The sequence below is a fragment of the Euleptes europaea genome, chromosome 15 (genome assembly GCF_029931775.1).
Source record: "Euleptes europaea isolate rEulEur1 chromosome 15, rEulEur1.hap1, whole genome shotgun sequence".
Taxonomy (NCBI): Eukaryota; Metazoa; Chordata; class Lepidosauria; order Squamata; family Sphaerodactylidae; genus Euleptes; species Euleptes europaea.
This window is the reverse complement of record NC_079326.1, coordinates 32,427,585-32,442,197: the sequence shown is the minus strand read 5'-3', so window position 1 is coordinate 32,442,197 and position 14,613 is coordinate 32,427,585. Positions and strand designations below refer to the sequence as shown.

Sequence of the window (14,613 nt, the reverse complement as noted above, 5' to 3'; positions counted from 1 at the left end):
TTCCTAATTGAAAAAAACAATGATGGCACAATGTACAATTTGTAAAAGAACCTTTGGTGTTTGTTCAGCCAGTGCCAGTGGAATAAAGATGATGGACAGACTCCCACACAGCACAGAGCTGGAACATCATTGTAGGAAAATATGTGGTGAAGCAGTAATTTCATTGATACATCAGGTGCCTGGATCATGGTTGAATGCATTAGATATCAGAGTCCCTGCCCCCCCCCCATTATCTTATTGCATACTGAGAAGTTATCTCAAGTATTGTGACTGAGCAATAAAACTACCTAGTGATCACTTTCTGCTGAAGTTCTACTTAAACCAATGGCACTTACTCCAAGTAATATGTTTAGGGCTGGAGTGCCAGTTATATACATAGATGCTTTCACAAATGGGGTATAAATAAAAAGCACCTTTCTTTGGTGCTAGAAGAATGTACAGCTTAATGGCAAATTTACAAAATTTCCTGAAACTGACCCATCTTTGAGGGAAGGCATGAGAGTTATTTTCTGGCCAAATTTGCCCACTGACTTTCTAACAGAGTTATTTCAGGTATCTCACTGATTTAAATGTTTTTAGAACAGTGAATAGAATCACGCTGTAATCATACGGATTTTGATGCATTTAATAAATGTGGCATTTCATGGGCAGTGCAATCCTAATCAGAGTAACACTCTTCTAAACCCACTGACATCAATTGATTTAGATAGGTGTAACTGTTCAGGATTGTACTGAGATTTATCGTGCAATCCTGAAGGGGTGAGGCAAAGCACCATAGGAGCCAGTGTGATAAAGTGGGATGGATGCCGGCGCAGAGGCACTTACATGGGCGCCGCAGAGCAACACAGTGTGGGCCTCGGCTGCCGGTGCTGCTGCAGGGACAGAAAAAACCTGGAAACAGGTTCCCGCACTGGCATTGAGGGGCATTCCCAGGATGTTCCCAGGGGAGAAGCTGATGTTAGCGTCCAAACCCCTTTTGGCCTGGGAACGCCTATCTATGCTGCAGTGTTGCTATGCCAGCAAAATAGCTGTCATAGCCCCATGAAACTCCATGGAGGCGTTTCACAGGTTTCTATTTTTAAATACTTTATTTTGTGTATTTTCCTTCTGGGAAGCTCTGAGGAGGTGGCGCAGTTTCGCCTCTCCCGGCTGTCGACTAACTATCCCCCCCTTTCAGGAATTGGCTGCCCCATCTTCTCTGTATATCCACTTGAGCTATACATTGTGCAAACAATTTTTGCACACTATGCAAAAGCTGAAATAGCTAACTTTGGATTTTCTTTCAGATTATAGATATGTTTTTCAATGACTTTGCTATATTTAAAATTTAAAAAATTGAAGATTAAATGTGTAAAGTAATTGTAGTTTTTTTTTTTTTATTCCATCTCTTTCTTTTTTTCTTGTAGCATCTTACCATAGCATTCTAGTCTTGGTGGTACTGGCAACAAGCCCTGAATAAACTCTTAGAAATTTAGCAGTGCCGTACTAACAGAGTTACATCCTTCCAAGTTCACTGACTTGAAATGGCTTGGAAGGGTGTAACTCTGTTTAGGACTGCACTCCAAACAGACCAATTTGCCCATCCAACAGATTTCATGGCTGTTTGTGAAAATTTGGTGCATTTGCTCACTAAAGAGAACTCTGTGACTTGGTGTAAAGGATCAAAAGAGTAGGTAAGTTTAGAATGTGGTCCAAGATTAAACTCCTTCCCTAACATGAAAATCATGTTTCATTCCACTAGCTGGAAATTCACTACTATGAACTTTGACCGAAGTTTCTGTCAGCACTTTGGGACAGGCAAGAACTTTTAGGCCATTTATGCAGGGGAAATTTGTGCTGGGTTTGCCGCTCAGCCGATGCACATTTTTCTGATCCAAATTCTCAAAACTGTATTCATGGGGACTTTTTTGCCCCAAAGATATTCCAGGAATCCCTTGTCATCAATTATCCATCCACAGTGAAATATGGAGCTTCTGGGTCCCTCCCCCTGACAATGCTGCTTTGTAATTGGCTATAATGTATTTTTTGTAAGTGGGCTATAGATCAAATTAAGCTTGAACTGACCCTAGAAGCTAAAATAACTAAACTGAGGCTATTGTATTTTGGTCACATTATTAGAAGACAAGAGTCACTGGACCATCATGCTAGGAAAAGTTGAGGGCAGCAGGAAAAGAGGAAGACCCAACAAGAGATGGAGGGACTCATTAAAGGAAGCTACAGCCCTCAATTTGCAAGATCTGAGCGAGGCTGTCAAAGATAGGACATTTTGGAGGACTTTGATTCATAGGGTCGCCATGAGTCGGAAGCGACTTGACAGCACCTAACACACACACACACACACACGTATATAGTGTAGGTCACTAGCCTCCCTCCCCAACCCCGCAGCAGGATTCTTTCATTTGATTTTCTCTGCTCCAGAGATTTTAATCAGTCAGTTCAGGCCCCTGAGAATCTTTACACTCCCAGTTGAAACTGAGCACAGAGGACACCCATGAGGTGAGGGGGGGGGGACAGCTGGTCCCTCAAGATTTTCAAACTCCCATCTGAAACTGATGAAATTGGCTTCTCTGTAAGGAGGTGGATGAGGGAGGGACAAGCAAGAATGGGCGGGGGAAGAGAAACCCAAAGTTAGGACTATTCACAGAAATTGCCTTGATTAGCTTCGATTTGGGATCGAAGCAAAATTAAACTTGGTGATAAAATAGGTTCCTGAAACCGTGGGACAAGTGAGCAGTGGCTGCAAAGTGACTTCTCAAGGTTGGAAAAATCATGACTAACCCAAAAGCCCTGAAGCAATCCCACAGGGATTGCAAGGGAAACTTCCCCATATAAATGACCTTAGAGAGCAAATTTAAGCAGGTCTACTCAGAATCCTACTCAAGTCTGTTCAGTGGGGCTTGCTCCCAGGAAAGTGTTTTCAGGAATCAGAATCATAGAGCTGGAAGGGACTACCAGGGTCTAGTCCAACCCCCTGCACAATGCAGGAAATTAACAACTACCTCCCCCCTACACCCCCAGTGACCCCCACTCCATGTCCAGAAGATGGCCAAGATGCCCTCCCTCTCATCATCTGCCTAAGGTTATAGAATCAGCATTGCTGACAGATGGCCATCTAACCTCTTCTTAAAAACCTCCAGAGAAGGTTATTTGCATAGGGTTGCCAAATGCCCGGTGGTGGCGAGCAAAATCCCGCCACTCTACTGGGTTGCCTGGCAACCAGCTGAAGGCTGGCGAGCAACATGTGCACACACGCTTGCATGACGTGCCTACATCACTTCCGGGTCCACCCAGAAGGGACACGGGTGCTCCAGCAACCTCCGCAGAAACTCCATGGAACCATAGTTTCGGCAGAGATTGATAGAGCGTCTGCGTCGCCCCCGAGCAAACTCGGAAGTGACGTAGGAGCGCTGCGTGGAATGCACTGTACAATACTTTGTCCCAATCAAGTTACAGATGAAATGAGATTCTACTATAGAAATAAGCAAGGGGTGTTAAATACATGAAGTAAAAAAAATATGCATTGTCCTTAGTCAGTGCCCTTTGGCATTCTGGTTCCATGGATGTTTGTTTCATGGCTAATTTCAGATAGCTTGATGCTGGCAAGCTTAACATGAGTATCAGATAGCACCAAGCTGAAGCCTTCACAACTAATGCAGGCATCGGATGGAGCATGGACATATAAACATTACATATTTCAGTGGCAGAAATGCTTCTTCATCTCATAGGAGCATGAAGAATAGTAACAGTCAGCAATACACAAAGAGCAATGCCTCTCTTAATGCTCATTTCATCCCATAAGAATCACAATTAAAATGAACACAAAGGGGGCAATTGAAAAGAGATGCACTAATGCCAGAAATTTCAACGCCAAACTAGGGAAACTGAAATATTTGATACTGAAAGACAACAAAAATATATTTGGCATATTGGAACCCTAATGGAATAGTAAGTATCACTGGGATGTAGTAATGCTACAGAAAGATGTGGAAGGGAGGCTTGAATACAATAGAATCCAACAAGTGGGGACCAGCAAGATTTTGGTGGGGTATCCCATCTTCTTCCCCCTGCTTGCTTTCCAGAGCAGCTACTTGCTGAGCAATACTGCCCGCCAGCAGTACTATTGTTCCCCCCTGCTCTTTCCACCCCAGTTTACCTACCCATTCACCGGGTTGGCTCCTTTGTTGCCTGCCTGCGTTGCCACCCCTCTGTGGCTTACACAGTAGTGGTGGTGGGCAGCTGCTCTCCCTCCTCCCCTCCATCCATCTGCCAACCTCAGTCGCACGAGGGGGGGGCAGCAGCAGCTCATGCTCCCCCTGCCTTCCAAAGCAGGGAAGTGGGTGGCACCAGCTCCTGCTTCTTACCTGTCATTTCATTGAGGGGGTCCTGCACCCCCCCCATCTCCAGAGAAGAGGCGGAGGTGGGCTGAGTCAGGGCACATGGGCTCACCTGGCTCTTCCCCCTCTCACTGCCGAGGTAAGTTGATATTGCCTGCGCTTGCACAACATGTTCCTTTGTTTTTTTTTGGGGGGGGGAGGTTAACCCCCCCTACATTTTTGTAAAGTGTTCCGATTTTTCTGCAAACCTTGGGGTCCCCACAGTTGGGTGACGACAAAAATAACATTTCCATATGCAATAAATTGCTGTGCTTTGCAATTGTCAATCATGCAGTTGACAAAAGGGAAGTGTCACTTGATTTAATCCTGAGGAGTGCTCAAGGGCTGGTTTTTGTCACTGAGTGGGAACCACTTACCATGTAAGTAGAAATTTGACCAGAAAGTTCAACATATCCACAATTAATTTGACTGCCAGGGAATGCAGAAAAAGTTGCAGGTACAGTCTCTGCTCTGCCGCTGGCCACAGAACCATGAGTCATTGTTGGCTCATGCACCGACTCTCTTCCAGGAAGAAAATCTTAAGTAGAAGGCAGCCTGACCTCAGCCATGAACCAGCTAACAAGCAGCTGTAGGTACTTTTCTTTATATCTGTAATGCAGGTAAGTAAGCAATGGATCTGATTGGGACAAGCACCACTCAACATATGCCTCTACAAGCTGAATGCTGGAGTAAGCAGTAAATTAGTCAATTACACCAAATTATCCAAGATGATGAATAACCAAACTAGCTGAATAGGCAGCAAAATGGTAAAGGAAATTCAATGTTAATGTAAAATACATACTGGGGCAAAATTCCTTGCCAACTTGGAAGGCTTTAAGAGGGGAGTGGCCATGTTCATGGAGGAGAGGGCTATTCATGGCTATTCGTGTGTGATAAGGGAAGAAGGCAACCATCTCCCCCTCAGTGGATAGTTTGGTTGACTTTGCAGAGAAGCAGCTGCCTGATTTTACTCTGTGTCAACACTTGAAGAGAAAGGTACCTGAGTCTACGTTACAGGCTGTTGCTTAAAATGGCCTGCTTGAGAGCTATCCAAAGTGCAACAAGCCAGCAGAAGGCATAGTAGTGACTTATATTGCACCATAAAACTGTAAGTCCATCAAAACCCTTATTTATTGCGACATCGAAAAATGGGTGTTGGTAAACGCCAATGACAGAGGTGACTTAATGTCACCTCCTGCTTGAAAGCAGATGAAAATAAGAGACTAGTTTGCCCCTGATAGCATCGTAACATCTGTCATACCAACCTCAAACCGTTTTACCCCTTGGGTATAATGAGGTGGATGAGGAGGATTTAGATAACTCATTACAAGTAGTTGAAATCAACAGAGAAGATAGAAATACCTTGAGAAAGTACTCCAAGTTGACAGCCCAAACAAGAGACTTGATTTTTGCCTCTCAGAGAGATTAGTACACAACTTAACCAACTCAGACAGTATCAGGATTAGTTGGAGAGGCACAGAGCAAACCAACCTTGGGTGATTCTATCTCCCAAACCCAGCAGCCCAGCTCTTCTTCTGCCCCGGTGACAGGGAGAAATGCAAACTTTAATAGGAAACCGCAAGAGGATCAAAGGAAAGTATATAACCTAACATTACAAGCACATAAGATCTGTTTCACTGTATGTCGGTACAAAGGGCAGATCTCTTCCTGGAATTCCAAGTGACTGGTTAGCAATCACTTGAGTGAAAGAAAAAAAAGGAGGGTAATAAAATCCCTCCTTCATTAATTCATTAGTGTATTTCTGTAAATGTGTGCAGCTTTAACAAAGGGTTTTAATTAACCACTGATGAAGGCCCCATAGGCCGAAACGCGTTTGGTATGTGGTTATAGTTATCAATCTCAGGAAATGCCATTGTGCTATTTTAATGCTTTTAAATAATTTTAACTTTTATATAGCGCTTCTAATAAATTATACTTTCAGTATTTATACACAGAGCTATATATATTTTCTTTTCACCCAACCTTGGGTACCTAGCAATCACTTGAGAACATTGCTTCCAGAGAAACACTGTACAATAGACCTTGCCTCGACAGAGCTACTTCATAACTCGAATCAGGCAAAGAGAATCATACGTCTAACAGTTCAAGAATACTTCTATTCTTGTTATGACACAAACTCAGATTGGAACATAAAGGGATTTTCCCTACCCGAATATTCGCCAAAGCTGTGATAACTGCTCTATTGCCAAAACATCAACACTCCAGAACCTCTGTATCAGTAGTCTGCCCTTCTCAACAAACACCAATGGAGATTCCACAAAAGGATCTAATTAATTGGTCTGATATAGCAGAGCATCCAGTTGATAACATTGAGGGTCCTCAATTGGAAAATTCAACTGAAAAGGACTTAATCAACTCATCTCATCCCTCCCACACTCTGACCAACTATGAATTTTAAACAGATTAGAATGCCTCAGACGCAAACTTCTGAAAACTAAATAGAGTCTGTCTCAACTCAAGTTCTATCACCAAGTCAAATGGAGATTACAAAGCAAACTCTAATTGATATACGTTTAACTAACATGGAGGGTTTCAGCACTCCTTTAAACAATGGAAAGTTATTACAACCAGTTGACAAAGTGGAGATGGACAAGACATTCCACCAAACAGATCACATAAAAGCAGGATCGCATAATTCTAAGGCAAAAGTCCAATCCTTACAAAAAATGGATGTATCTTTAATGACACGGGGAGGGCTTTGGAAACAACAGAATTAATAAATTGACGATCAGTATCACTGTTATCGTGGAATATAGCTGGATGGACTTCCAAAAATTAGGACATAAGAAAGGCCATGCTGGATCAGACCAAGGTCCATCAAGTCCAGCAGTCTGTTCACACAGTGGCCAACGAGGTGCCTGTAGGAAGCCCACAAACAAGACGACTGCAGCAGCATTATCCTGCCTGTGTTCCACAGCACCTAACATAATAGGCATGCTCCTCTGATCCTGGAGAGAATAGTATGCATCATGACTACAGCATTAAAATTAGGAATATCAAACTCCTCTGTCATCCATGTCTCCTGTAAAAAGATAATATCAAATTGGGTAATATATTTTATAAAATCACACTGTGTGTGGCCTATTTTCCTCCAGCAAGGTGTCTGTGGTTTATCCTCCCTTCACCCTTGCTCCTGGGACTGCAAGTGTGGAAGGGGGGGAATGTCATAGGGTTCAAACCATAGCATATAGCTCAAAGAAAACACTGAGTGTGTGGCTGCAGGTAAAGAGGACATTCTGCAATACTGATCACTTCAAAAGGGATTGAAAATGAAATGTCATAATATTTCTGTATAAATCTCTGGTGTTGCCTCATTTGGAATTCTGTGTACAGTTCTTCAGGATACCCCATCTCAGAAAGGATATCATAGAACCAAAAAGGTGCTGAGAGCGCAGCCAAAGCCATCTAGAGGTTGAGTCACTTTCCCCAAAAGAAAAAGGTAAAGCAGTTGGAGCTTTTTAGTAAAAATAAATAAATAATGACAGACATTTATAAAATATGAATGGTGTGGGGAAAGTAGATGGAGAAATTTCTGTCCTTAATGCTAACACTTGTGGTCCCCAAACAAAGATCGATTGGCAGTGCATTAAAGAAACCATCTAATAAATGGGCATGACAATTTTTCTCTGGAGCAAGGGGGAAAAGAAGCTACTATGAAAAATAATAAGGTTTGGTTAAACATTGCATAAATATGAGCATTTCGCAAGTAGGCCCTGCAGATAAACAAGTTTATTTGCTTCATTTACATTCATTTTCTACCCAACCGGGACCAAGCCACTTACAACATTATTCCCTCCTCTGTTTTAGCCTCCCAACAACCCTGTGAGGTAAGTTAGGCCAAGAGGATGTGACCGACTAGGCCAAGGCCACCCAGCAAGCTTCCATGATAGAGTGGCAATTTGAACAAGGGAGTTGTCTTTTTTTTTTCTGATGAATCTTCATGAAATTTAAGCTGACCACATTTAGCCTCTAAAAACAAGCTGGGATTGGTTTTGTTAACTATGAGAAAGACTAGGCTTGCCAGGCGTCCATTGCCAGGAGCAGGAGATCCCCAGTTCCAGGGTCCCTCCCCCCAGTGCAATCAGCTGGCCGGTGAGGAACTTATTTTATTTTATTCATTTGTACCCCGCCTTTCTCCCTAATGGGGACCCAAAGTGGCTTATCCTCCCATAACCCTGGGAGGTATGTTAGTCTGAGAGAGTGAGACTGGCCCAAGGTCACCCACTGTGAACTTACCAGCAGCAAAAGGCCTGTATCGCTGGCAATGTCATTTGCTGCATACACTGGAAATGACATCACAGCGCCACTGATGGAGGGATGCTCTGGTATTTGGGCAAAAACTCTATTGTAAAAACTCTATGGTACCATAGAGTTTTTTTGCCCAAATACCAGAGTTCCCCAATGTTGCGATGACGTCACTTCCGGGAGTGACATCGCCGTGTTGGCGGAAGTGAGATCAGCCTAGGCTTCTCTCTTCTCCTGGTAAGTCCCCACAACCTCTCCACCCCCTACCAGTTGCCAGGGGGTATTTGGCAACCCTAAGTAAGACTTATTCTGTAATGGGTATAATAAGCATCCCAAAAAACCCTTTAATGTGTGGTTCTTTATGTATAGACCACACAGATCTGTATAGAACATAATTTACAGCAGGGATGGGGAACCTCAGGCCCGGGGGCCGCATACGGCACCTCCAGGTGGTGGCTGGCGAACTGGCAACCCTAGCCTCTCCCCCGCCCCCCCCCCCCGGGAGATCTACACCTGGTATGGCCCCTGAATGATGTTATAAATGTGCAAATGGCCCTTGGCAGGAAAAAGGTTCCCCACCCCTGATTTACAGTAAGGAGAAAAAATAGTACGGTGTTTTGCAAGAACATTACATAGGACATTACTGTTTTTAACAGTAATATACTTAGTATCACACGCTGCTAAATTGCAGCCAACTTAGAATGTGCTAAGAAAGTGAACACTTATCTATAAATTGATTTATGGCCTAGTTCTTCCAGATTCAAAGTCCCTCAGATTAGCTGCAGCAAAACTGAAAGCAGTCTGTGCCTGCTAAGTCAGGGTGAGGCAATGGCTGGAAGACTGCCAGGAAGGGAGGGTGAAACAGCAGCAGCAAACACAATAGTCAGTTCCATTGTACAATTTCTTACAGTACAATCCTAAACCGATCTACTTAGAATCCTACTCAAGTCTAGTCAAAGGGGCTTCCTTCCAGGAAGGTGTTATTTTATTTGAGCTGATGAATTGTCCATTCAAAACTTCATCTAGTTTACAGACAGAATTAGCTCCTAATTAAAACAATTTCGAAAGCCTCAAAAACCCTCAAAAACCACTCAACAACGAATATTATGATACGTTATTTATGCAGTTTGCTTAACTTTTAAAAACTCTACCAACTGAATCATCATCTGCAAAATAAAGACATCTGTTTTTTGTGACCAGATCTCAGCAGCAATTTAAATAAATGTAAATACAGCAATTAATTCTGGATTAGGTTTTATGCTCTGTAATTTAGTGGGTTATAAACATCACGTTGTTGCTGTCCTTATTTAGCTGACTAGTTATAAGATAAATAACAGTATTCTGCACAGTTTATTTTTATAGATTGGTATATTATGTTCAAGGACCAGCACTTTTAATGCACTTTGCAACTGGATTTTAATATGTGAAACAGCAAAATCCACTTGCAAACAATTGTTAAAGTGTATTGAAAGTGGATTGAACATGCATTATTCGGCTCGTGTGAAAGCGCCTCAGCCTTAGAACTTGATCAGCAGTGTGTGGTGGTTATAGTGCCAGACTAGGGTTGCCAACCTCCAGGTACTAGCTGGAGATTTCCTGCTATTACAACTGATCTCCAGCCAATAGAGATCAGTTCCCCTGGAGAAAATGGCCACTTTGGCAACTGGACTCTATGGCGTTGAAGTCCCTCCCCTTCCCAAACCCGCCCCAAAAACCTCCCACCGGTGGCGAAGAGGGACCTGGCAACCCTATGCCAGACAAAGACCAGGTTCGATTCCCCCACTCTGCATGGAAGCTTGATGGGTGACCACAGGCTAGACACTGTCTCTCAACCTAACTTACCTAACAGGGTTGTTGTGAGGAGAAATAGTATCAAGTCAGGACTGAGTACCAATGCTCCTATTTTTACTAAGTAAGTGCTATTGAAGGGGGTTACCAGTAACACATATTTCATCTTCAGTCTTCAGTGCAGTCCCACATTTGGGACTGTACCTGCACATAGGCCTGCCACCAGAGATTTCTTCTAGCTTTAAGCCTAGTAAAGGCGGATGCCCCTCCCCTTTGGAGCAAGTGAGAAGGCTTCCTGCCGAAACCCTGGGCGAGGCATCCCCTCTCCCCTCAGTCTCTTCTCTGCCACCACCAAGACTGGATGCTTCTAGAGTTTTTGAGTCTTTCTCTTCATTCGCTGTGTCCGAGTGAGTTTTTGTCACCATTCTTCAACCCTGGCTGAGACAGCTCTACCTGGTCTCACCTTTTCAGCACTCCCCACGCCTTTTTGCCCAGTGCAAATGTTTTTGCCATCGATTCTACTCAATCCTACCTTCTAGGGCCCTACACATGGCACTGAAGGCCACGTTCAAAAACTGTACAGGGTGTACTACTAATATGACCCACTTAGGCGAGTACAGACTTTGCTTATTGAGTCTTGGAGAGGACCATGTGACCACTTGCAAAATATGCCAGAAGTTCATATTGAAGGCAACTACTGTGTTTAGCTTACTGAAACTAGGATCCTACTATGTAATTTTTGCATCATCTAATGTGTCTTGTTAATACTTATGCATTGCTTCCTATTGCATTGTTCATTGACTGTCCCATCCTGTTGGCTGTATTGACTCATGCTGTGTAATCTGCCGTGAGTCCAAGTTAGAAAAAAGATAACAGGTAAAGGTCCCCTGTGCAAGCACTGGGTCATCCCTGACCCATGGGGTGACGTCACATCCCGACGTTTCCAAGGCAGACTGTTTGCGGGGTGGTTTGCCAGTGCCTTCCCCAGTCATCTCCCCTTTACCCCCAGCAAGCTGGGTACTCATTTCACCAACCTCGGAAGGATGGAAGGCTGAGTCAACCTTGAGCCGGCTACCTGAACCCGACTTCTGTCGGGATCGAACTCAGGTCTAGAACTATAAATGACATAAGTAAATAAATAAATACTTGTATAGAGGAACACCATCTTGTTACTGATAAATAGCATCTTCCTTAGCTTTCCACACGTTTATGTGTTTTTAATTGGATTATTTTATAACTTTAAATGTATTTTTAACTGCTCATATTTTTTAATGCTTTTTTTAATGTTCACTGTCTTGTAGACCCTGATTGGGTAGAAAGGTGGCATAAAATGCTTCAAATAAATAAATAAAATAAACAACATAACCATCAGGCCAGAATATTCTGAGGATTCCGTTTAATTAAATAAAACCAGAAGCTTAATGGCACCCTCCTTTAGAGTCCCAAATTTAAACAGCATAACTGTTTGGCTAGAATATTCTAAGGATTACATTAAGTTAAATTAGAAGTTTGGTTTTTTAAGCCAATAAAAATACACATAAATCCTATTGAGACATGAATCTCTTAAGATTTGAATTATGTTCTGCAACGTTGTTTCCTAAAGCTTACCAAAGCTGTTTGTTGCTGATACAATAAACTGTATGAAACATAGTTTAAAGCCACTTAGCTTCCTCTTTCTTCGTTCCAGTCATAAGCAACTGAGAAGTTATAAAGAAAACAGTTTGCAGAATCACTGTAGTGCTAACAAACACAATGTCTTATATTATTTTGAAATGCATAAATTATCCCACTACATCCATATTTTTAAGTAAGTTTTTGTACGCTCTTTTTCTTGATTTACAGCACTCTCATATTAATAAATGATCATATTGTTCCTCACAGAGATAGCTGGTTTTCCCACACACACATACTGCAAACAGGGCTTCTGCTTCAAAGCTCCTTCTTCATTTAATTTTACATCACGGCAAATGGCCATTTCCGGGTTCGTATTTTATTATGGGCTCCACAAAGAGTAGGATGCTTGCTCCATTAAGTGCACAGATTTCGTGATTAGATTTTACTTTTCCATCTTGCAAAACTAATTGGGAGTTGATTGTAAGATGGAAAAGAAAAATCCAACAGACGGCTGAAAACCCATGCAACAGCAAAGGCAAAACACCTCCCCCCGGGCACAGTTCTGCCCACAAACTCCAGTGTAGCACAGGATGCCAACAGCTGCTGCAGCCAATCACAGCGCCATCCCCCACACTACATAAACCTGAGCCAGGATTCTCCATAGTTCACATGGTAGGGTGGGCATCACAGGTCTCTAATATCTCTGACTTAGAGCACACAGCATTTTACCCTGGTAAAACACCAGGTAGAGCCCCATGGCACAGAGTGTTAAGCTGCAGTACTGCAGTCAAAAGCTCTGCTCACGACCTGAGTTCGATCGTGATGGAAGTTGGTTTCAGGTAGCCGGCTCAAGGTTGACTCAGCCTTCCATCCTTCTGAGGTTGGTAAAATGAGTACCCAGCTTGCTGGGGGTAAAGGGAAGATGACTGGGGAAGGCACTGGCAAACCACTCCGCAAACAAAGTCTGCCTTGGAAACGTCGGGATGTGACGTCACCCCATGGGTCAGGAATGACCTGGTGCTTGCACAGGGGACCTTTACCTTTTTAAAACACCGGGGGGAGGTGTTTTGCCTTTGCCTGGTAGAGGAAATGAACAGAGGGGGCACTGAGCCCCACAGATGGGGCACTTAGCACTTACACCCAAATGGGAGAGCAAATCTCCTTGCTGCATGACGAACATGTCTCATTTCAGAACCCTTACAGATACCCCATCTCTGGAGATGCTCACCCAATGAGCAACCACGCACTGAAAGGCATAGCTGATATGCCAGTGCCTGTAGCCATGCAATTTTATCTGCCATGTGGCTGGGGGTGAGGTCAGGGCTGCAGTGGAGGGCCTAAGACCTGATGGTTTTGCACCTATCTTCTTGGCACAATGGTTAGGGCGCTAGTCTTGAGTGCAGGTATGACTCTGACCTCTGCCCTTTTTTTTCTTACTTAGGGGAAGGGGATTTGTGGCCTGGAGCAGAGATGGTTGTGTGTTGGCAGCATTTCTGCTTAGGGTTGCCAGGTCCCTCTTCACCACCGGCGGGAGGTTTTTTGGGTAGAGCCTGAAGAGGGCGGGGTTTGGGGAGGGAAGGGACTTCAATGCCATAGAGTGCAATTGCCAAAGCAGCCATTTTCTCCAGGTGAACTGATCTTATAAGAACATAAGAAAAGCCATGCTGGATCAGACCAATGTCCATCTAGTCCAGCAGTCTGTTCACACAGCGGCCAACCAGGTGTGTCTAGGAAGCCCCCAAACAAGATAACTGCAGCAGCACCATCCTGGCTGTGTTCCACAGCACCTAATATAATAGGCATGCTCCTCTGATCCTGGAGGGAATAGGTATGCATCATGACTAGTATCCATTTTAACTAGTAGCCATGAATAACCCTCTCCTCCATGAACATGTCCACTCACCTCTTAAAGCCTTCCAAGTTGGCAGCCATCACCACATCCTGGGGCAGGGAGTACCACAATTTAACTATGAGTTGTTAACTATTTAATTATAATTTAACTATCGGCTGGAGATCAGTTGTAATAGCAGAAGATTTCCAGCTAGTACCGGGAGGTTAACAAAACCTATGATGAATATAGCTACGTTTAAACAACAATGACAGCACGATGGCTCAATAATTATACAATCAAATTTTACTTTTCAAAGGACTCAGAACTGTATTCTTATTTATGAAAATTATAGCCGAAAGTTTGTAACACAAAATAACAGTCTTTTTGTTTCTTTTCACAGAACCTTGGTTGCTTCACCAGAGGAACACTTTAAAAATTTAACATAAAATAACAGTCTTATCCGTTCTTTTCACAGAACCTTGGTTACATCACCAGAGGGATTCAAATTGCAAAAGAAGAAGAAAGTCCTTGGAAGTCAAACAATCCAAATCAAAATGGCACCTCCGGATTGGTGTTCGTTTCGCGATTACTGCTTCATCAGTTGATTCCTTATATGTAATAAATTCTTCAGAAGAAATTTCTTGCAATTGTCATAATAGTTTTTTTGGGACTTTCAACCTCTCACGAGTCAGAGACCTCTGAAATACACATTCGTATAATAATGACAGAAATCTGGAATGT

The 14,613-nt window shown here is 43.2% G+C and overlaps 1 protein-coding gene across 1 annotated transcript in view; it reads left to right on the top strand.

The window, feature by feature from the left end:
* The first annotated feature begins 3,257 nt into the window (after positions 1 to 3,257).
* Positions 3,258 to 14,613, top strand: part of LY75 (lymphocyte antigen 75) — a 118,496-nt gene continuing 107,140 nt past the window's right edge. The window contains exon 1 of the mRNA XM_056861177.1: positions 3,258 to 3,423. Within this exon, the coding sequence (XP_056717155.1) occupies positions 3,258 to 3,423 (166 nt within the window). The remainder of the gene's footprint in view (positions 3,424 to 14,613) is intronic.